The sequence below is a fragment of the Dipteris shenzhenensis genome, chromosome 23, assembly GCF_047967505.1.
Source record: "Dipteris shenzhenensis isolate YYH24624 ecotype China chromosome 23, Dip_SZ_1.0, whole genome shotgun sequence".
Classification (NCBI taxonomy): Eukaryota; Viridiplantae; Streptophyta; class Polypodiopsida; order Gleicheniales; family Dipteridaceae; genus Dipteris; species Dipteris shenzhenensis.
The window spans coordinates 8022910-8045931 of NC_141618.1; the positions used below are offsets into that span (position 1 = coordinate 8022910).

Genomic DNA, 23022 nt, shown 5'->3' on the forward strand with positions numbered 1-23022 from the left:
ACGTATGAATTGGAATCTTTCTTATTTTTAGAATTTATGTACTTCTCTTTTATGTACAGGAAGAAAGACATAAATTATAGAAGAATTGAAAGTTTAAGTGGAAGACCTAGCACATGCTTTCGCATGAGACTCTAGAAGGACGATGGCATGACATAGAATGTTCTGATCAAGGACTCAATTGAAGTAGAACATTTCAATGACTCAATCTAGCCTAAGCATCATTTTTAGAATGACATATGGTGGTGGTCTAAGGCCTTTGGAATGAAGTCAAGACCTTCCAAAAGACAGAATTGCCAACTCAAACAGATTGATTACTTACTCCATTTGTGATGATTTAATACATTAAGAGAGGGAATCTAGTTACATCCCTTGCTAAAGTGTGTTGCCATTAGCTAGCCCTAGGTGGCATGCAAATTTCTCCAAAAATGACACATTCAGGCAAAATTTCAAATAAGCATGCAGTCAAGAAGAATCATAAGAATCTGTGCATGTGTGTCTTTCAAATAGACAAACACTCGAGCATCATGTCATTGATCACAATCAGTTTTAAGCCTAGACTATAATTTCCTGCAGACCCTACGTCAGTCCCATGCAAGTCTTCCTGCTGTCTTCATGAAGCAATGTAAGATTCAAACAGCACTACAAATAAATTACACTTCTGACAAACAACCCCTTATAGAATCAGGAAATTGAATCAGTGCCTCAGGGCAAGAAGAGTGCACCAACTCCTGTAAATAAATTGTATGGCTTCATAGAACTCTAAAGTTGTGGTGACAACAAAAAAATTACTCTGCACAACTTATTTCATATCTTAAGTCTCAGTCCTATTAGTAAACTAGAACAATGAGTTGAAGTGCATTAGCTTTAGCAATCACTTTGAAAACGTACTATATATGCCTGCCGTTAAACCACTTTCTGCAGGAGATGGATAGGAGGCCATGAAGGGCTCCTACAATGCAAGAAACAGTAGTATCATGCTCAATTTCAACTCAATCTGCTTTGAGCCTCTTTGCATCATCTTCAAGCTTTTGTATATCGCGGTAATATTTGCACATGCGATACAGTAACCTGTGTTTATGTGCTTTTGATCAATCAGTATTTCGAAGCAGATAAGAAAAGCAATTACAGAAGAAACAGAAAACCTTTCGTTGACAGATGATAAATACTTCTTCCAAAATACATTCCTATTTTAAAATTTTGCAAAAACTGTTTCGTGCCTGATAATACCGAAACTAATTAGGGACAAAGGTCAAACATAATGTCCATACATATAGTCACATCCATTTCGCCACCCCTAGGAGAGTAAACACAGGAACTGTGAACAAAATCTGTTGCAACTGTTGCAGGCAGGCCATTGCTGGCAGTAGTTTGAGCCACCTGTGCTTTAGAAGGTTGCCTTTGGTTAGGAAACTAAGAGGCTAGACAGTGGTCATTGGCTTAGCATGTCTAAGTGGCTTAAAGGCTAGTAGTGCCTGAGTATGCAATTGTCCTTAGTAGACTTCCTTAGTAGACTTGCACATGATTGGAAAGACTAGGCTTGGAGGTAGGTAGAATTTGTGCTTCTAAATGTCTCAAATGGAGGCATGGATGAAGCGCCACGGCTCAGTGGTGAGCAAGCCTCTATACGGTAGTACATCTGAGCATAACAAAAGAGTGACAAACAAGTTGAGTGATTGAGGGATCTGACATTGGTATCTGAGCAATCAAAATCCGACCTGACGAGTGGGTTGCTTGTACAATCACTAGGGACAGGAGAACATTGATTGAAATAAAGCATCCCATTAACCTTATCTTGGAATGGGAGAGTATCAAGTGTTGGAGCAAAAGAGCATTTCGTAGAAACTTCTGCTTCAATGAATAGCAAAGTGTAATTAGTAAAGTGGATCTTAGCGAATTGACAATTTTTTGCCAGACGACGACTTAGGAAAAAGTGTGCCTATTATTGCTATCGATTTTTCTTTCTCTTTCTTAATCTTACCATCTGTTCATCGGTTAGCTGCTTTTTTTTAAATAGAAGAAACTGTTTGGTAAACTAAGGGACATGAGCATCCAAGCAAAATGGCACCCAAGCCCACCAAGTTGCAGAATCCAGTATACACCTCTTGCGTGGAGCTCCTGCGAACTCCCTCCCTCCTCCGCTCCCCGTCTACCCCCCCTCGTGCACTGCGCGGCCCTCCCCTCTACCTCCTCTCAGCCGCTGCCGCGCGGCCATCCGCCCCCCTCTCCTCACCCTCCGCCCGTCGATCCTCTCCTCCCCCCTCATCACACTCTGCTCACCCCGCCTCCCCGCTCCACTCCCCCTCTTTCCACCCATCGCTCCCCCCTCGCTCCGCTCCTCCTTTCCTGCTCCTCCCCTCTCCGCATTCAGCCCCCCCCCCACCTGCCCCACCCCCTCGCGTGGCGCTACCAAACCCCCCGCCCCCTCCTGCCCCTCCCCGCTACTGCGCCACGCTGCCCCCCCTTTTTCCCTCCCCTCCTCACCTCTCCTCCCCACCCCCCTCATGCAGCGCTGCCACACCCTCTCTTCCCCTTCCTCTCACCCCCCTGCGCTGCGCTGCCCCCCCCCCCTCTCTTTCTCCTCCTCCTTCCTCCGCCATCCCCTTTCGTCACCACCCTCTCCCCCCCCGTTTCCCCATACCTCTCCATCCCTCCTTCTTCCCTCCCCACCTTAATCCCCCATTCCCGCCCCTTCCGTTTCCTTCCCCTTCCCCCGCCTCGGAGTGTTCGCAGTTAGTCAATGCGATATGGCGGCCTCGTGCTAGGAACCGATGGCCCAGACGGACCCCCCCCCCCCTCCATCAGCCTATCGCGTAACATTGACAGAGCACCAGGTCTCCTTGGTGAAGCAGGCCGCCACGGACTTCTTCCAGACATCCGTTTATGGGAGAGTCATTGGCTACTCCCCTTCACGAGCAGACATCAGGGACTAGTTGTAGTCCACCCTCTACCTCGAGGACAGTCACATCGAGGAGCCCGGCGGAGGGGAGAGGCCCTTCCCCGCAGGTGGCCAGCACCCCTCTCTCTAGTTCAGACTCCTCATCTTCGTCCCCATGCCCTGTGAGGGAAACGAGGGGAGTGGAACGATGGAGACAGAGAGAGGGACACAAGAAGTGTGGGTGTGTCAAAATGTGTTGAGCCACACCACAAACTCATAGGTTTTATTAGGATTAGGGATTCACCCTATGACTGTCTTAAGACAGTCATAGGGGTCATAACTTTTAAAGGGTGGCAATGTGCCTTTACCCCAACAACCTCCCACCTAAAGGCCAATGTGCCTAAAGGGGAGAAAAGAATAAAAATTACAGCAATATACAGTTACTGTATACAAGACCATAAAATAAGAATGGTCTCATCCTAATCCCATGATGTGGCGACAATGTGCAAACCGCTCTGTAGGCAAGCTCTTAGTGAGCAAATCTGCAAGATTATCATCAGTATGCACCTTCACAAGCTCAAGCCGCTTGTCTTCCAGTACCTCCCTGATAAAATGGTATTTCACATCTATGTGCTTGGTCTTCTGATGAAAGACCGGATTCTTTGCCAACATGATAGCACTCTGACTATCACAATGCAAAACTCGCATATCTCCTGTAATGCCCAAATCTCCCACCAGCCGAGTAAGCCATATTGCTTCCTTGCAAGCCTCAGTGGCTGCAACATATTCAGCTTCAGTGGTTGACAGTGCAATGCATTTCTGCAACCGAGACACCCATGATATAGCACCTCCTGCAAATGTGAAAATATAACTGGTAGTAGACTTCCGGTTATCTGCATTCCCTGCATAGTCTGAATCTGTAAAACCATGCACCAATGCATCCTGCCTACCATAGCATATGCATAAGTCTTTGGTACCCTTGAGATACCTCAAGACGCCTTTCACTGCTTCCCAGTGCCGCTTGCCTGGATTTGCCATATACCTGCTGATGACTCCCACTGCAAAAGCAATATCCGGACGAGTGGCAACCATGGCATACATCAAAGAACCAACTGCAAATGCATACGGAACCTTGACCATCTCAGCCTTATCATCATCTGATCTGGGGCTGTCCTTACTGCTGAGTTTTAAATGAGGAGGCAACGGGGTACTAATAGACTTCCCCCCCTCCATGTTAAACCTCTGCAGTACCTTGCCAATGTACTCTTCCTGTGACAGAAACAGTAGTTGCTTCTTCAAAGCATTAATCTCCTGCTGAGATTTGCTGGCAATCAGCATGTCATCCACATATAGAATGAGTAGCATCAAACTGCCATCCTTTGCCCGTTTGGTGTACAAGCAGTGATCGGTCTCACACCTATGATACCCTTGGGACTGCATGAAGGCATCAAACTTCTTGTACCATTCCCTTGGCGCCTGCTTGAGTCCATACAAGCTCCTCTTGAGCTTACACACAAGCTGCTCTTTCCCTTTAACTGCATATCCCTCTGGCTGACTCATGTAGATCTCATCATGGAGATCTCCATGAAGAAAAGCAGTCTTCACATCCATCTGACATAAATCCATGTCCTCATGAGTAACAAGAGCTAACACTGCTCTCAGAGTAGTCATCATGACTACAGGGGAAAAGATCTCATCAAAGTCAATGCCCTTCTCCTGCTTAAATCCCTTGGCAACCAATCTGGCCTTATACCTCGGTAAAGCATTTGAATCCACTTTGACTTTGTAAACCCACTTGCATGGCAAAACCTTTCTGCCTGCAGATAGCTGCACCAAGTCTCATGTATCATTTTGAAGTAGGGAGTCCATTTCTGACTGCATGGCTTTCTCCCACTTCCTTTTCTCTGTTCTTCCCATAGCTTCCTTGAAGCTGGAAGGCTCACCACAATCTGTCAGCATGATAAAATCAGCCACATTATTGGCTCCTGGAACAAACCTGTCAGGAGGCCGTTGTACACGGGTGCTCCTCCTAACAAAATGTTCCATAATAGGCTGCTGTCTAGCCTGTTCGTCATGCATGACGGGTGGCTGTACCACCATATTTGGCTGTTCTACAGCGCCATTTGCTGGCATATCCAGTGGTGCATCATTGGCAGAATTGTCTGGCTGATTTTCAGCCTGTGTACCCTCTTGAACAGGGTTATCAACAGCAGCCTGCTGCTGCATATTAATGGGCATTCTTTGCTGTCCGACATCATCATAAACAACCCTCCTGTATTCCACAGATTGCATGGGTTCTCTGTGTACACAATCCTCTTTAAAGATGACGTCATTGCTGCGTATAATCTTCCGTTTGACAGGATCCCATAACCTGTACCCCATTTCACCTTCGTCACCGTAACCCATGAAGATGCATCTGAAAGACTTTGGCTCCAGTTTGGTGCGCAGTTCTTTGCGTACATGAGCAAAGCACTCGCAGCCAAACACACGTAAGTGCTTATATGAAGGTGGCTTGCCAGACCACACCTCCTCTCGCACTTTCAACTCCAAAGCCTTGTTCGGCGACCTGTTAATTAGGTGAACTGCTGTTTGCACGGCTTCTGCCCAAAAGCCATGGGGCAATGCAGCATAAGACAACATACATCGAACTTTCTCCTGAATAGTTCGATTCATCCGCTCACTCACACCATTTTGAGATGCATTATGAGGGGCTGTGAGTTCCTGTTTAATGCCCTTAGCTTCGCATAACTGTACAAAATCATGTGACACATACTCACCCCCATTATCGGATCTGAGGCATTTCAGCCTGCGTCCTGTCCGATTCTCAACCTGAGCGACAAACTTCTTGAAAGCATCTAAGGCATCGCTCTTATGCTTCAAGAAATAGACCCACACTTTGCGTGTGGCATCATCAATAAAAGTAATGAAATACTTTGCACCCCCTAGTGATAGCTGTGGCATCTCACACAAATCGGTGTGCACTAGATCAAGCGGTGCTCTATTCTGGGGAGTTCTCCTCTTATGAGGAGTCATAGAATGCTTTCCAAAAATGCAATGATCACAAGTAGGCAAATCTGAAAATGAAAGAGACGGCAGATAACCCAAACGTGACAGTTCTTGCATTCCTTTAACGGACATGTGTCCCAACCGGCTATGCCACAATGAAACCTTCGGCAGCTCGGTTATGGCAACAACATGATTACCTACACTGGAAACATAAAGAGGGTACAAGGTATCACTCTTATAACCCTCAGCCACTACAACCTGGCCATCAGTAATCACCCATTTGGAATCCCCAAATGTGGTGTGGTAACCACTGTCATCCAACAAGCCAGTGCTAATCAGATTTTTCTTGATTTGCGGCACATGGCGAACACCATCAAGCATAAATATGCGTCCGTCAGGGAATACTATCTGTATACTGCCAATCCCTGCAATCTGACATGCATAGTTGTTCCCAAGGTGAACAACTCCATGAGTACTTGTGTAGGAAGTAAACCACTCCCTATGAGGAGTAACATGAAAAGAAGCACCTGAATCCAAGAGCCAGGTGTGCATGTCATGGCCATCAACAACCAATGTATGTGCAATTACAGCAGAAGAACATAATACATCATCTCTGTCACTGTCACTGTCCTCTGCTGCAACATTCACTACATCCAAGTCATCTGCCTTGGCCTTGCCTTTGCGTTTGCTTCCACTGCCTGCATCCTTTGTCTCAACCTTCTTGGCTTTCTGATCCCGTATAAACTTGAAGCACTTAGACTTCACATGTCCCTTCTTGCCACAGTAAAAGCACTCAATATCCTTTTTGCCACGGGACTGACTGCGGGATTTGGACTTGCCAGCAGATCTCCCCTTCTGCTGAGTCCTACCTCTTTCTTGTACTTGCAAAGCATTGGAAGACTTGCTGCCCGCATTATTCTTCCTGCTCATCTCCTCCATGAGAAGAGAGCTCTCCACATCAGCATACATAAGAGTAACATTTGAATTAGACAGGGTTGTCTTAAAAGTGTCCCAACTCTCAGGGAGGGTACACAACAAGAAAGTAGCCTTGAACTCCTCATCAAGGTTCAATCCCTGTGCAATAAGCTGTGTAAAGATGGCATTGAACTCACTGAAGTGTGAGGTCATAGCTGTACCTTCCTTCATGCGAAGGTCGACAAGCTTCTTCAACCAATAAACCTTACTGGCTGAGCTCTTTTGGGCATACAACTCTTCTAGCCTCTGCCATAGGCCATAAGAGGTCTTTTCTGCCTGAACATTGAACACAAGAGAATCAGTGAGAGTAAGCATGATAGCTGCCCTTGCGGACAAATCAAGCTCCTCCCACTCATCATCTGCCATCCCAGATGGCTTGACACCCTTCACCCTTATGGGCTTAGAAATCTTCTTTAGCAGAAGTACATTCAAACACTGTTCTGGCCATAATGCATAATTGTGTGCCCCTTCCAATTTCTTTATGTTCAGTATTGTGGATTCACTTCCCCCTGATGCCATATCAGACAAGGAAAGTGCCTAACTCCCTGTAAGTCAAAAAAATGACTAAATAAAATTCTGATTTCTCAAAAAACCTGCTCTATCGAGAGCCAGGAGCACTCACAATAGTGCTGTTTTTTACTGTCAAAAAATCTACAGCAAAAACAGAAAATTTTCCCTCCAGTCACTGTACCTTTTGACACACTGTACCGTGCTCAAATAGGCATAAAACAGTAACTACAGAATGCTGCAGCTGTTCCACAAGTGCTTTACAAGTGCAACATCATCTGACGAAACACAAAACACTGATGTCCTGATCACTTCTCCCACCTCAGATGAGGTATTGCACTGATTTTATATGCATAAAACACTTGTCATACACTGTTTTGTCCACTGAAAAAGGCTCCAAACACCTCAGCCTGTCACAAAACCTACAACAAAGTATGGGACAAATCCCAAACAATCACCCTTCTGCCAAGGGGATAAAAGGCATCTGAAGTTCTCAAACAGTAACTCAAGTGCTCACAAGCAAAATCTGGGCAAAAGCCCCTTGATTTGACACCTGTACCAAGTGAAAAACACCCTCAACACTGAGGTAGCATACAAAATACAGCGCTCTCCTGGCACTTTCACCTGACAAAGTAATGCATAAACTGCCTGTGTGCACAGTGGCAACACAGATCCCAACGTACAAACACCGAAAAGAAAATCTTTTGAGCACTGTCAACGATGGACAGTTAGGGACCGAGTAAACTCGATGCGCCCTGGCCAAGCGTGGCTCAACTGAGATTTTCAAAGTGTCGTACACAGAATGTGACTTGCAAGAAATGTCACTGAGTACACTGCGGAAACAAGACCAATGTAGGCACCCTGGCTCCACACTGCCTCAAGGCATACACTTCCAAGCAAAAGCCCTTTGAAATTGTCACCCGAAAACTGAGATTTGCACTCAGCAAAAGCATAAAAGCCCTCTGCAAATTAAGGCATCTGACCTTCCCGAAACAAAATAACTGTGCAACCACCACACACTATGGCACTAGTCACCTCAAGCACGAGGGACACGAGTGTACTTGCTGTACCTCAAACACACAGTTTTAGAACTGAAAAATTCAGAAATGCATCAAGAAAAAAACCTCCTTGTATTTCTGTACCTGCGTGTACTTGCAAGTACCACGCAAAAGAGCAGAGTGCTCTCCCTTTTTCCTTCTTCCCCAAAAAAAAATTTTTATGCCTGCTGTACCTGCAAGTACCTGTTGTGCCTGCACAGTGTACCTGCTGTACCCTGTACTGGCGAGGGCACGGATCCCCCAAAAAAAATTTCAAAATTTCTGTACCTGCGAGGGCACGGATCCCCCCAAAAAAAAATTTTCGAAGGTCTGGCTGAGGGCTGCCTGTCGCGGCGTCCGTACAGCCGGTACGGCTGACTGTACGGCTTCCGTACAGCCGGTACGGCTGGCTGTACGGCTGGTCGCGGCTGCTTCCTTGCAGCCAGTCGATTGGCTGCGCGCGGCCGGTGCTGCGACTGCGCGCGCTGGCTGCGGCCGCCGGGTAGCAGGTAGCAGCTAGCAGCAGCTAGCTGCTACTGCAGCTATAGCTGCTCGCGCGCGACCTGCTGCGCGCGTCTGCTCCTGCGCGCTGCGTACGCGCTCTGCTGCCCTGCTCGCTGCTGAGGGCACGAGGCCCGAGGGGAGAGGGAGGGGTAGAGGGAGGTGTAGACCGGAGTGAGAGAGGGGAGTGGAACGATGGAGACAGAGAGAGGGAGACACAAGAAGTGTGGGTGTGTCAAAATGTGTTGAGCCACACCACAAACTCATAGGTTTTATTAGGATTAGGGATTCACCCTATGACTGTCTTAAGACAATCATAGGGGTCATAACTTTTAAAGGGTGGCAATGTGCCTTTACCCCAACATGCCCAAGGGCTGCTCCTAGAGCTCTTCCATTGGAGTTTTATCGAGCAGGTCCTTGGGATTATTTGGATGCAGCGGGTATTGGCTCCTTCCATGCATGCCTAGACATCAGCATCTTCTTCCTCCGCAAGGGGGCGGAGGGTAAGGTGTCCGTCCTTGCCCCACACGATGGTCCTAGCTATTCCTTCACTATCTCCAGTGAAGGGAATGAGCAATGGACGATTGAAAATGTTTAGGAGACGATACGAGATCAATCCCAAGAGCAGGTGCAGGACTGGATAGGTAGCAGAGCAGCGGAGCTTCTTCAGCAGCAGTGGCAGGAGGGTGATGTTCCTCTGCGTTGGCGCCACAACGCCAAACGTTTTCGACTCTTGGTCATTATTAGACCACCGCTGGGCCTACACGGAAGGGCTTCGCCCATGGAGGACCTCAGAGGTAGCGGGCTTCTACAGCATTTCCTTGGCAGAGGCGTCGAGCTGGTTAGAGAGAGCCTACCACCACGGGACGAAGGGCCTCTCCCCTCTGCTGTGAAGGTTTTAGAGGATGGGTCCGATGATCCAGCCTCTCCTTCGAAACCTTCACAGAAGCGCCTTCGTCTCCACACAGGACATCCTCTGACCACTTTGACATCGACCGCAAGCAGACAACTGTTTGTGGCCCACCTTCCCTCCTCATGAGTATATGCATTATCTCTTGGAACGTTAACGGGTTCCACTCATCAGGAACCCGTGGCCCCAGGAAGATGGTACTCAGACAGGAGCTCCAGCCAGCCTTGGTGGGAAGGGTAGATGTGCTCCTACTACAGGAACACAAGCTTTCGGCTTCTCAGACCAGTATTTGTGGGAAGGTCCTCACAGGACGCTCCCACACCTACTGGGAACCTTCGATTGGCGAGCAGGGGAGGAGCGGGGGTGTCTGTACCTCCATCGACGCTTCTCTAGTTTAGCATGTGTGTGGTTTTGGCACTCTGATCCCAGGACGTGCGCTTTGGGTGGGCATGCATATTGAGGGATCCCGTATCGGCATCCTCAATATCTACGCCCCGACCGATCTCAGACGTAGAGCCGTTTTTTGGAGATCCTTGACAGACTTGTTGCCAGAGATGGACTCTTGGATTGTAGGAGGGGACTTCAGGAGGGGACTTCAACAACCTTGAGACCTTAGAGGATCAGCAAGGACGGGGCCCAGAGTTCCTCGGTGTAGCTCAGGCAGAGCAAGCAGATTGGGACTCCTTCCTCTTCGCAGTGGGAGGTCGGGACAGTTGGAGGGAGCCTTCCTTTCGCAGATGGTCCGGGAGTCTGGACTTCTCTTGGGGTTACAGGAGGGAGGGAGGCAGACTTCTGGAGTGGCTGGACCATTTCTATGTCAGCGATTGGGCGCTTTGCAGAGGAGAGTCAGGAGTGGTTCCAGGGACGACACTCTCAGACCATGCCCCAGTCATCCTAGTCCTGGACTCAGCCTCTCATTCCTCACCTCCACGTTCATGCCAGATCCCAGACTCCATCTACTCCAGAGCAGCGGTTCACAGCAGGATAGTGGACCTGTGGGAGCAGGATTGGGACCCCACCAGGGATATGGCAGCACAGGTAGCTTAGGCGCTTGCTGAGTCTAGCCTCATCTGCCAGCAGGAGGCGATTCAGGTCAGATAGCAGTGTTGGGCGCGGGAGAGGGGTCTCAGACGTGACTCGCTTCGATTCAGCGGATGCATCAGTTTTCTCCAGGCTCTAAGGAGCTCAGACAGCAGGAGGTTCGGGCCCGAGCCATGCTAGAGGAGATCACCCAGCGTCGCTCAGAGTTCTCATTTCATGCTTCCAAGTCCTTCTGGGCTAGGAAAGGCGACAGGATGTGTAGAGAGTTCTTCAGGACTCATGGTCAGAGGTCAACAGGGGAACAGCTCCGTTCTCTTAGGGTGCAGGATGGTAGTGTCAGGACAGATCCAGACGAGGTACGAGACTTGGCGACAGATTTCTACAGATCATTGTTCCAGCAGGAGCCCCCAAACCCTCGTGGCCACATTTGCAGGGAGGAGGTGTGGAGATCTACACCGCGGCTCGTGCAGCCCAGCATGAGCAACGCCCTTCTCGCCCCTTTCACCGTGGCGGAGATGCAGGATGCGGTGAGCGCTATTGATGGGCAGAAATGCCCAGGTGAGGATGGCCTCTCTAGAGCTTTCTTCACCACCTTTTGGGAGCAGATCCACCGGCCCTTGTTCGCAGCCTTCCAGCATATCTTCTCCAGCGGGCAGATGCCAGAGAGCCTTGCGACAGGCTAGATTTGCCTCATCCCCAAAGGGGGGGACCGTCAGGAGATCAGACAGTGGCGCCCTTGGTTCAAACCCCTGAGTTGGACTTAAAGTCCATTCACACCACCCTTAAGAATCCCCACCCCAAAAAGCCAATTTTACCGACCGCCTACAAAATCCTCGCCAAGATGATCAGTAGCCGCATCCGCCCCCTGCTACACGACTTGATTCATGACACCCAGACTGGTTTTGTCCAAGATCGCAGCATTTTGGACAACATCTTCACTTTCTCAGAGGCGACGGAATGGGCTCAGCACAGTGGCTAGCACCTTGCCATACTCCTTCTCGACTTTGAGAAGGCGTACGACAAGGTAGACTGGTCCTTCTTGGAAGGTACTCTCTCTCGGTTTGGTTTCCCGGACGAGTGGATCAGAGGTATTGCTAGCCTTTACAAATCAGCCTCCAGTCGGGTTATCATTAGCGGCAGGATGGGGGAGAGATTCACACTCGAGCGCTCGGTGCTTCAGGGATGTCCATTAGCGCCCTACCTCTTCCTATTTTTTGCGTCTCCCTATTCGAGATGATGCAGAGCTTCTGGACTCCGAGTATGCAGACGACACATCCCTATATGTGCAGGATGATGTCGAGTCACTGGAGCGAGTGAGACTGTCCCTAGAGATTTTTTGCCTTGCGGCTGGGGCAAAAATCAACTAGCATAAGTCAGTTGGTTTTCTTACGGATCCGGGAGCCAGCTCACAGTGGGGTATTTTCCTGGGGGTTCGCTAGATCCCTAGAGGACAGACGACACGTTACCTGGGATTCCAGGTAGGCCTGGACATCACACCGGCTCAACAGTTCTTAACGATCCTAGCCTCCATACGACAGAAGCTTGCTTTCTGGAGCACGGCTCGGCTTTCCTTGGCAGGCAGGGCCCTTGTGGTCAACCACGTCCTTCTTGCCACTGCTTGGTGTGTGGCCTCTTGCTGGTGCTTCTCGAGATCATGTGTAGCCCAGCTGAGGAGACTGGTGCGGAACTTCATATGGTCTGGTTCAGACGGTTCCGGCACCACCAGAGCTAGGGTCGCCTGGCAGACGGTCATTCTCCCCCAGACAGAGGGCGGCCTCGGCATCATAGATCTAGAATTGCAGAGTCAGGCACTTCTTGGCAAGTTAGTCATCCGCGGTCTGACCCCAGGAGGGCAGACGTGGAAGCTCTTGCTACAGCATGGTCTCAGCGCGTGTACTCCCCAGAGAGGGGGTGGCAGCCTTCTATCCGATGGATCTTCACTTCAGCTCCTTTGACTCAGCCCCGTTCCCCCTTCCTCCGTAGCCTCATCTCGGTCTGGAGGACATTACGGCACAGCCTTTCCCAGGTTCCCCCTAGCTGCCGAGAGGAGATAGACAGACAGCCCCTGATCTGGAGCAGCCAGGTGACAGATGTTACAGATCGCCAGCTTGGAGAGAGATCCCATATCCCTTGGGCGCTCTGGGCGCGTGGGCCCGCGCGCTCGCTCCGGGTTTGAAGGGACGTCTACAGCCAGCTGAGCCCAGGCGAGCTGGCAGCAGCAATAGGTACGACACGTGGGCTCCAGGCTCCGCGAGCGGAGATTGATGCTGCCATTCCTGCAGGTTGGAGGATTCCCATAGTCACCCGATAGCTCTTCCCGAGAGATGAGAGGTGGCTAGGACAGTTCACTCCACGAGGCATTCCTTTGGTGGTAGCAGGCCTCTTCTCGGACTCCTCGGTACACTTCTTCTCCGTCACTCATGACAGTCGCCTACAGAGCAAAGAGGCCGTGATCGACCCCCAGCTTCCTTGGCAGCGCCTTCACATTGTAGGGCTGCAAGGGAAGACGTGGCATATAGACCCCCTGATTATGCAGGACCAGGATTGGAGACTCTGGATATGGGAGGGCCGTTCCTTGACAGAGGTGGAGTGGGACCCAGGAGAGTGGCACTGGCCACCATCGGAGACCTCCGAGAACCCTACCCCCTTCTTTTCTTACAGTGCGCGCACGAGTCGGCGTGCAAATGGGGCTCTCCAACGCGGGCTACCCACACAGGCACATAGGTGGTATGCCCAGGGGATATCTTTGGTCTTTCTTCGCACTTTCTGGAAGACTCTTTGGGCTAGCTGGCGGCCGAGAAAGATCTCCTACTTCCTTTGGATGGTGGCACACAAGGGGCTTCCAGTTGGCAGCTGGCTGAGGCAAATGGGGCAGGAGGGGCATTGCCATATGTGTTTTCAGGAGGAGTCATCCCTGAAGCACTGCCTTTGGAGCTGCTCGCATGCGCAGACGGTTTGGAAGGGAGTCATGGGGATCTTAGCGAGGGCTACACCCGAGCTAGGACCGATCACTTGGGGAGCTGTTTGCTGGTGCAGCACTGAGACGGAACATCACTTGGCCTATGAGTTCTCTAGACAGGATCCCGTCTTTTTCATCACGTAGGCCACCTGGGCATACATGGACAGCTTCCCTTGGCATCTGACAGAGACAGATGCAGGAGCGATGCCTCGGCACCCAGTTTGGGAGATCATAGGGAGCATTGCAGGCTAGCATATCTGGACTTCCAGATGCGCGCAGACTGTAGGAGCTCAGACTTCTGCTACTACCCAGACCCTAGCAGACATTTGGAGCACGATCGTTCACACGCTCAAGGGTCAGTGGGATCAGATTCAGGGAGAGTCCCGGGCAAGGAAGGAAAAGAGACGACGTTTCCTTCGCGACTGGGACCACCGGGAGTTGTTCTTCCAGCACTCTACTCAGAGTCTTCGGTGGCATTACGCCCCTCCACCGTGGCTGTTTGTCCACTCTCCGATGATTATGCCCTGAGAGGCTTGTTTTTAGCATTTTGACTCCTCGGGCTGAATCCGTTTTGTGATTGCAGCCCGTTGGCCTTTAGGCCTTCTTGTACTCTCGCTTTCAAGTAATATAACTAGCACTACTTTTTGCGCAAAAAAAAAAAAAGCAAAATGGTAGTCCATTACGTTTTCGACCTGAATACTATGGCTGGGAATTTAACAAGGTTGATAAGCCTGAATAACAACCAATTACAAGCTGCTCCTCTATCTTCAAACGAACTGCAAGTGTTTGCAATTCTATGCTCTCAAGCAATTTGTCCGAACACATCACTGCTTGGACTGACTGTCCAATACTTTTAAGTGCTTGCAGCTCTACAATCTAGAGCAATTTCTCCAAACGAATCCACTACTTGGACTGACAGTCCAATACTTGTAAGTGTTTGTTGTTTTGTGCTCTAAAGCAATTTCTCCAAACAAATCACTGCTTAGATTGACACTCCAATACATCTTCCTTATGCTCCAGCCCGTTTTGTTGCTGTATGGCTAGTCCTCATGCTGCCAACATGGCAGCGATCCATAAGTCATGTTCATGTGCCCATGTGCACCGGCGTTGACCAATTGTTAAAGTTTGATGTTCGCATAGTTTTTCCTCTATTAGTATAGTCAAAATTTTAAGCACACCTTGAAAGCCCCTTGTTCTAGGCATCATTTGATGAATCTGGTCATCTTTTGTCTAAACATAAGATTCAGTCACAAGCTACATGTAGACGAATTTCTCTTTGTTACAATATTATTTGCTTCTATAAGTTCTGAATTTTAATTCTAATAGGGAGTCTTTTAAAACTACCATTTGCATTTATTACGCAATCTTGTTAAGCTTTGAGAGCTAGTGCTAAAAGGGATTTCAAGGAAGTTAGGCCAACATTTGGATGCAGAACGTGATGCTCCCATGGAAGTTTGTTTGAAGGAAAATGTGGGTGTAGAACTTATTACTTCTAGCCTAAGGATAGTAGTCAAAAGAAAGAATGGAACTGTAATGCCCTGCCAGAGAAATTGTTGCAACTAACAAATTTGGATGAAACTTGTTTGTTGGCGGTCCACGCCATGACCATAAAAAATCAAGAAGGGCGGCCTGGTTTGAATGAAATCTTAAGGCAAAAGATTTCAAGGAAAGACGATTCGCTCTACTAGAAAGCACAAGGGGAAATTCAAATACAGAGGGCTAGGACCCTTCCACATCACATTGGGGAGTAGGCAGACTACAAACAAACAAAGACTAGATAGAATCAAGTTCAATAAGTTCATCAATGACAGCTACCTTAAAAGATACACTATTTGCCCACCAGTATGAGTAAGAATTTGGAAGACATCAAGGAGCATGAATTTCCAGCCCTAGGAGCACTTTCCCCACCATGCGTGAGCTAGGACTGTTTTACTGCCACCTCCTTTGCTAAATTGCCATAGCAAATTGCGCCGCCACCTTGAGAAAAGTCAAGTGATAGCTAGTCATCGAAACATAGGCAGGGAAAACCTATCCTTATCAAGGTCACCACCCATGCATAACAGACTAACCTAAGATCTTGCATTAGGTCTAAGATTAGAGGGTGGTCTAACTTGGGGGTACCAGTAACCTAGGGTTGTGACCAAAGCTAGCATCGATGAGGTTTAGATCCTATAGATTGAGCTAGTCTGCTTAACACTTGGTTAAATAGAGCTAGCCTATGAATGATTTGGCTAATCTAGCATGGCTGAGCTAAACATGGCAAAGTGTGGCTTCAAGTAAAGTCACTTTAGGACATGCATGCTAAAGTTAAGACTAACTGCTAAGAAAAGCCAAGGCTTGGCCTATAAGTATGGGTCAAGGGCCCAGTATTAGGGGTCCCGAGGAGTGCGCTCCTTAGGACGCAGAACTGCTGGCCTGGGAGGAAAGGGCACGTGGTGTGGTGTTAGAAATGAAATCCCTACAGAGTGTATCCTGCACTGATAAGAGCATCCCCAGGAATTACACGCAGAAATGTTTCACTATGGAATCAAAACTTCTTTACTTCCGAGTACTTCACAACCATGTGTGTGTGCAAGCCAGTAAATAGATAGAGATCCAAGAGAGATATAGCACCAACAAAAGTATATTTCCGTCGTGTGTGTGTGTGTGTGTGTGTGTGTGTGAGAGAGAGAGAGAGAGAGAGAGGTATTTAAATTTAATAATCCCATCAATAAATGAACCATACAATTAATTCGATCATTTGGATAATTACAAAAAGTTGCGGCCTGTCCAGCCCTAAACCACCCTTCTCCAAGGCCTATAACCCTGCCCAAAACTGCTGCGACTGAGGCGTCTTCCTGCTGCCGCAATTCCACACTTGTCTAGACCTCTACCAGGCCCTGGATCAGCTCCGTACTCAGCCCGCAAGTGTCCGTACAGTCCATACCCTTTGCTGACATCATCCGCCATCTCATCGCTGCCTTTTCCTTCTTGAATCTCTATGCAATTCCACCCTCTCCATCTGTGGACAGCCTCTGGACCTTGCTGCCTCAGATCTGCCCACCTGGAGATGCCCTCTTTGCCAGGTTGCTTTGTCTGACTGCTGCCCACATGGCAGCCACTATGCTGCCCATGTGGCAGTCTCTCAAACCCTAGATACACCCCCGTGATGCACTCCTCATTTGGGGGCTGACAGGTGCAGAGGTGACCTATACATTTCCAACATATCCGACGCACATCTGGACTTTGAGGCTGGCTGGCTCTTCGCAGTGGTCTAGCCGCAGGCTCAAGGGTGGCTTGACACTGAGCCTACGGCTGGGGGGGTGAGCTACTAGCTCCAACCCTTTTCGAAGTTCAGTTGGGAGTGCATAGGGTCTCCAAGGGCAAAAACGAAAATCTGCATGTAAAGTTAAGATTGTTTTTGCCGATTCATAGTAGATGGAACAGCCTGTCCCAAGTCATGAAACTGTTATAGGGCTGTGTGACTGAGAAATTGGGAATGATTTGGGTGCTTGTGCAGCCTGGTGGCTCAGTTGGGAGTGTGTAGGGGTCTCCAAGGGCTAGGACTAACTTGAAACAAAGACAAAACTGCTTACTAGCAGGTCAGACCTACTTTTTTTGGTAAAGAGAGGTTGCATGTGTGACATGCATTCACTTTTCTGGGCTGCATGCCTTGAAATGTTACTTTAGAAGCTGTAACTGCTGAAAGCCTTTACTTTACACCTTTGTTTGTGTGACAGGCAAGCTATATGCAAGCAATGTGGGTGCATGCATGTTTACTTGCCATGCAACCTATTGTGGGAGCGCCAGCTGAGTCTAAAGTTGACAAGTGGCTACATGCATGTGTGCGTGTAGGAGTGCTAGTGTGCAAGCACACATGCAAGTGCCATGTGGGTGCATGCATGCTAAAAGTATGTCCACTAGAACTAGAGCTCTTCATTTACCTTTAACCAGCCAATCTAAGTCCTCTAAAAAGTACATTGTGTAGAGATTAAGCATTGTGGAGCGTCCCAAAAGGCAAGAGAGTCCTCTAGCTCACATGCCAACCTTTCCCCACAGCCACCTAGCCAAGCATGCAGCCTATACATGCACCCACTTTTCTCTCCCTACCTCTTAAATGTTGGACCTGCGAATCAGCCTGTAATCCAACCTCGTCCTGCTGCTTCTAAACTCCACTGTTCTGCAGCTAGTGACTCTTCCTTGGCTGCAATCGACTACTCTCTTTGCTCTCTTTATCCTAGCAGATCTACTGCAGTTCTAGCTCACTACAACCCTGCCAATCTCAAGCACTTATTGCCCTTCTTTTCAAGGGAGAAAGGCTGTGAATTCAGCAGCCACAACTAATTGACAAGAATTGCTACTGCCATCACTGTTGAGAACTCTACCATCTGTCGCCTACTGAGACAACGAGCAGCAAAGGCGACTTGTTGTGTGCAAACTATGATAAGTGTTTGCAACAACAATTACTGCTGTCACTGAATTGTACTTCTCCCACTAAATAAAGAGAAAACTTTTTTTTTCTAACTCCTTTCAAAGAAAGTTGGCTTTGGTTAACAAGAGCAAGTTTACTTCCTTCGTTTTACATTGGTTAGTAAGCAATGTGGGGATGCCCTCAAGAGACCAGGATTAGTTTAAGAACTAGAATGCATGCATTAGCTAGGCTTTAATGCGTTAAAGTGTGTTAAATATTGTAGCAAGACCTTGGAGAGTGCAAAAATGCCCACGGTTGGGGGAAAGCACAAAAAGTAGGTCCCACGAGAAAAGCAGATATCGAGTGCCTGATTTTGGGGAGAGAGCATACAGCAAGGGGGGGGAGCAACCTAAAAGAGGGTCCACATGGCTAAATGCAAGGAATCGCCTATTTGGATAAGAAAGCTATTGCTTTCTTATTGGAGAGCAATCTTGCTCTTTGTGTGGACCAGTTGTATCAGATTTCAATGCTCCCATGTGAGCAAGCCTTGTAACAGTTTTCTATTGCAATAAAGACATCCGGCAAGAGGGGGAGGGGGGGGGGGGGGGGGGGGGGGGCAGCTCTCACTTCTGGGCCCTAGAGTGGCACCCTGTTTTCTCTCTTTATCTCCCTCTATTGTAATTCAAGTTCAAGCTTCAACATTAAGTTCTTCTTACTGAACTGAGGTATCAAAGTATGGCATCATCATCTTCTATCGTGATAACGATACCAAGCTGAAAGAGTTGAAGAGATTTTCTGCGATCCAGATAAAGAACTTTCTTAACGAAGCGTCAATGTCAGAATTCAGTTGCAGCACATGACTTGTACGTTGATGGAATGGACTAGCTCAGGAGATGCGATCAGCCCCAGCTTGTTGGCAGGATTCGCCTAGGCCAAGCCACCCAATCAGTTTTGTGTGACCTGCCACCAAAAGCAAGAGGATTCCAAGTTGTTGCCAGCTCCGAATTGTCGTACTTTGATGCGACAGTTATTGCTCTATTAGCGCATCATAGCAGCAATCTATTTTGTTGGTTCCTACCCGAGGTTTTGGAGCTGAAAAATAAGCGATTCGATATTGGTTGTCAACAATTCAGTCTTGTATGCTGTCCCAAAACAGCAAGCTACTTGACAATCCGCAATAAGAAAGCATTGATATTTCTGTTGCTGTCCCAAATTGCGATTCAGAATTGGTTGCTTTTCCTCAATGATCCAGTGCTTTTCAATCGGTTCAAGTGTCGAAGCAATCCTACTAAGCTCGTATTTGAGCTGCATACTCACAATCTGAAAATTGTCAGCTGCTTGCACTTGATTTGAAGCGGTCAAGAATCAGCCTTTGTGAGCTGTTTGCACTATCAATGTTTGTTTTGAGCCCCTCAAACATAAAGAATATTGAGAAATTCAAGATATCGTTTATGGTAATCTGTTGGCAGGACCTCAAGGTATGGAGGGGCTCCCCTTTTTTCTCTGAATCACCTACTGTGTTGAGATGGCACTTCCAGCCTCAACAATGGTTGCTCAGTATAAACTCTTAAACTCCTTGGTAGAGAAAAACTACAAGATTGGGCTCAACACATATCCTTGCTGCTAACCAATTATGTATCCACTACCCATAATGGCAAAAGCTACATTGCCCATCTATTGGCCATAATAATTGGGTTTGCAATAGAGCAAGAGGATTACTCTACACCCCTCTCAACACAAGATATAGAGGACTTTGAAGCATTTATATTATCGTCAGAATGGGAATTAGACCCTCCACCTACTCTCAACGAGGATAGCATGGAAGGGCAACACCCACGCATACTTGAGTATCCATTTATACAAAGGTCTTCGTACTTTGAGTTTCTATCAGCACTTTGGAGGTGAAGGGCGTGACAAAGGCTAGCACTAAAGGAGAAGGCTATATACCTAGATGAATCCAGGAACATTCCCGAACTCATCCTCTAAAAACACAACATAGTGCAGTTTCAATCTCACGATAGTCACTCATAAGATTGAAAACCATAAACTCCATCACGCATAGCAAGGACTAGCTAGGACTATGACATCCCCACTGACGTCATCAGCGCCCAACAGCAGGTGTAGACCATAGTATAAAAGTATGCTCTCATACATACAAATCCACACACCCACACATACTTGAGCATCCATTTATACAAAGTCTTTGTACTGAGTTTCTGTCGGCTCTCCGTAGGTGAAGGGCAAACTCAGCCATGACGAAGGCTAGCACTAAAGGAGAAGGCTAATCAAAAGGTAGTCCAAATCTCTTCATTCAAGCTACAACTGCTTGTGAAGTCTAAACGATTTTATTTTAGTCCCTCCTAAACGAGCATCTAACTCTAAATCTAGCTAATAGGACAACGCACCATCTAAGATATAAAGAATTATCACAATACCAACATGCCACAACTTGGACGAAAACTTCACAAGGTGAAATTGCATGTCCGCTAATACAACAGAAGCATATACCTAGATGAATCCAGGAACATTCCCAAACTCATCCTCTAAAAACACAACATAGTGCACATTCAATCTCACGATAGCCCTCATAAGATTAAACTCCATCACGCATAGCAGGGACTAGCTACTATGACATCCCCACTGACATCATCAGTGCCCAACAGAGAGTGTAGACCAATCTCAAGCCATAACTTCCAATCCAAGAAGAATTTGGATACGCTCCAAAAAGGAAAAGTGATTGTTTTTTCAAGCTCTATGCACCTGTGAAGGAAAGGGAGTGAGTGAGAGCAAGAGAGATTGAGAGAGCAGGAAGCTTGGAAGCTGAAGACGTAGTTGCAATAGAATAGAGTGAGACAGTACAACTCAAAGTGAGAAAGATAAGGTTTTGTCCTAATGACAAAACCTTAGTAGTCACTAACCATAGTTAGTGAACTAACTGCGGTTAGGGGGAAAAACCTCTTAAAGAGGAAAAAGTGCCCCTAACTAGCTTATTATATTACATTGGTCACTGCTGAATTATATCTATAATTCTAACACCCCCCTGCAGTGCCAATGTCATGTACAAGGCTGATCAATCACCAAACGGATATAAGTTCAGGGCACTGCGAAATGCCTCAAACTTCTCACGTGGTAGCGCTTTGGTGAAAATATCTGCAACGTTGTCATGTGTGGACACAAAGATCATACTGATCTCTCCTGCATGCAACTTCTCTCTGACGTAGTGATAGTGAACCTCAATGTGCTTCGTGCGAGCATGAAACACTGGATTCTTTGCCACTGCAATGGCACTCTGACTATCAGTGAGAATTGGAGAAGGACCCTCAAAAGACAGATGAAGATCAGCAAATAAACGTCTCAGCCAGACACATTCAACTGTTGCTGTGAAAGCTGCCCTGTACTCAGCTTCACATGATGAGGTAGCCACTGTAGATTATTTCTTGCTCAGCCATGAAATGCAAGATTTACCCAAAAAGAAACAATTGCCACTAGTGGACTGCTTAGTGTCATAATCACCAGCCCAATCTGAATCACTGTAGGCATGCATCTGCAAGTCACCCCCCCTGGGAAATAGTAAGCCAAAAGACTTGGTGCCCTGCAAATAACGGAAGATGCGCTTAATTGCCTGCCAATGCATAGTTTTGGGGCTGTGCATGTACCTGCTCACCTGAGATACTGCAAACTGAATATCAGGTCTAGTGTTGCAGAGATATATGAGGCATCCAACAGCTTGACTGTAAAGTGTGGCATCAACTGATTCTCCTGCATCATGCATTGTGAGTTTCAGCCCCGACTCCATAGGAGTGGCTATGGGCTTACACTCTTGCATGTTAAATCTGTCCAAGAGTTTCTGAACATACTTGGACTGAGACATAACAGTGCCACGTCTCTCATGAGAGAACTGGATCCCCAAATAAAAGTGAAGCAGCCCCAAATCTGACATGTCAAAGTTGGTCTGCAAATCAGCTTTGAAATCTGCAATTTTTTCTTCATTGGACCCTGTGAGCAGTAAGTCATCGACATAAAGAAGGATGACTAATATTTCCCCCCCATCCATCTTGATGTAGAGGGTGCTCTCAGTAGGACTATTGTGCAGCCCCTTGCTGGTCAAAAAGGCATGTATCTTAGCATACCATGCACGAGGGGCCTGTTTCAGCCCATATAAAGCTTTATTGAGCTTGCATACTTGAAGTGCATTTGCTGCAATTTCAAAGCCCGGAGGTGGTTTGACATACACCTCTTCCAGCAAGTCCCCATTTAAGAAGGCTGTTTTTATGTCCAACTGATGAACATTCCACTCAAAATGTGCAGCCATTGCAATTACTGATCGGATGGTGGTCATCCGGGATGTAGGAGCGAATGTCTCCTCATAATCTATGCCCTTTTTCTGAGCATAGCCCTTAGCAACCAGCCTGGCTTTATATCTGTCAATGGAGCCATCTGGCTTCCGTTTGACTTTAAATACCCATCGTGTGCCAATAGCATGTTTACCCTGTGGCAAGTCCACAACATCCCAAGTCTGATTTTTAGCAATGGACTGCAACTCATCGTGCATGGCATTCATCCAATGCACATTACCTTTTGCCTCTTCAAATGTGGCAGCTCCTCTTCATCAAGGAGAGTACCTGCATATGCTGATTCCACTGAATTAGCACCTTCCAAGTGCCTTGCTGCACTGCGAGTCCTGCCAGGTAACGGAGCATCAAGTTTACTCTCCCTGAGAGTCTGTAACAGCCAGTTTGGGACTGTTTTTGCTGCATGTATGTCTGCAATTTCTTGCTGCACCACCTGTTCCACTGCCTGTGGAGGAGGCAAGACATCCTG

General features: G+C 47.7%; 1 protein-coding gene across 1 annotated transcript in view; it reads right to left on the bottom strand.

Annotated features, from left to right (window-relative positions):
* Positions 1-559: 559 nt before the first annotated feature.
* LOC147886943 (uncharacterized) overlaps positions 560-23022 on the bottom strand; it is a 37935-nt gene continuing 15472 nt past the window's right edge. Inside the window, exon 4 of the mRNA XM_087394721.1 lies at positions 560-1068. Coding sequence (XP_087250847.1) covers positions 990-1068 — 79 coding nt within the window. The 3' untranslated portion in view covers positions 560-989. The remainder of the gene's footprint in view (positions 1069-23022) is intronic.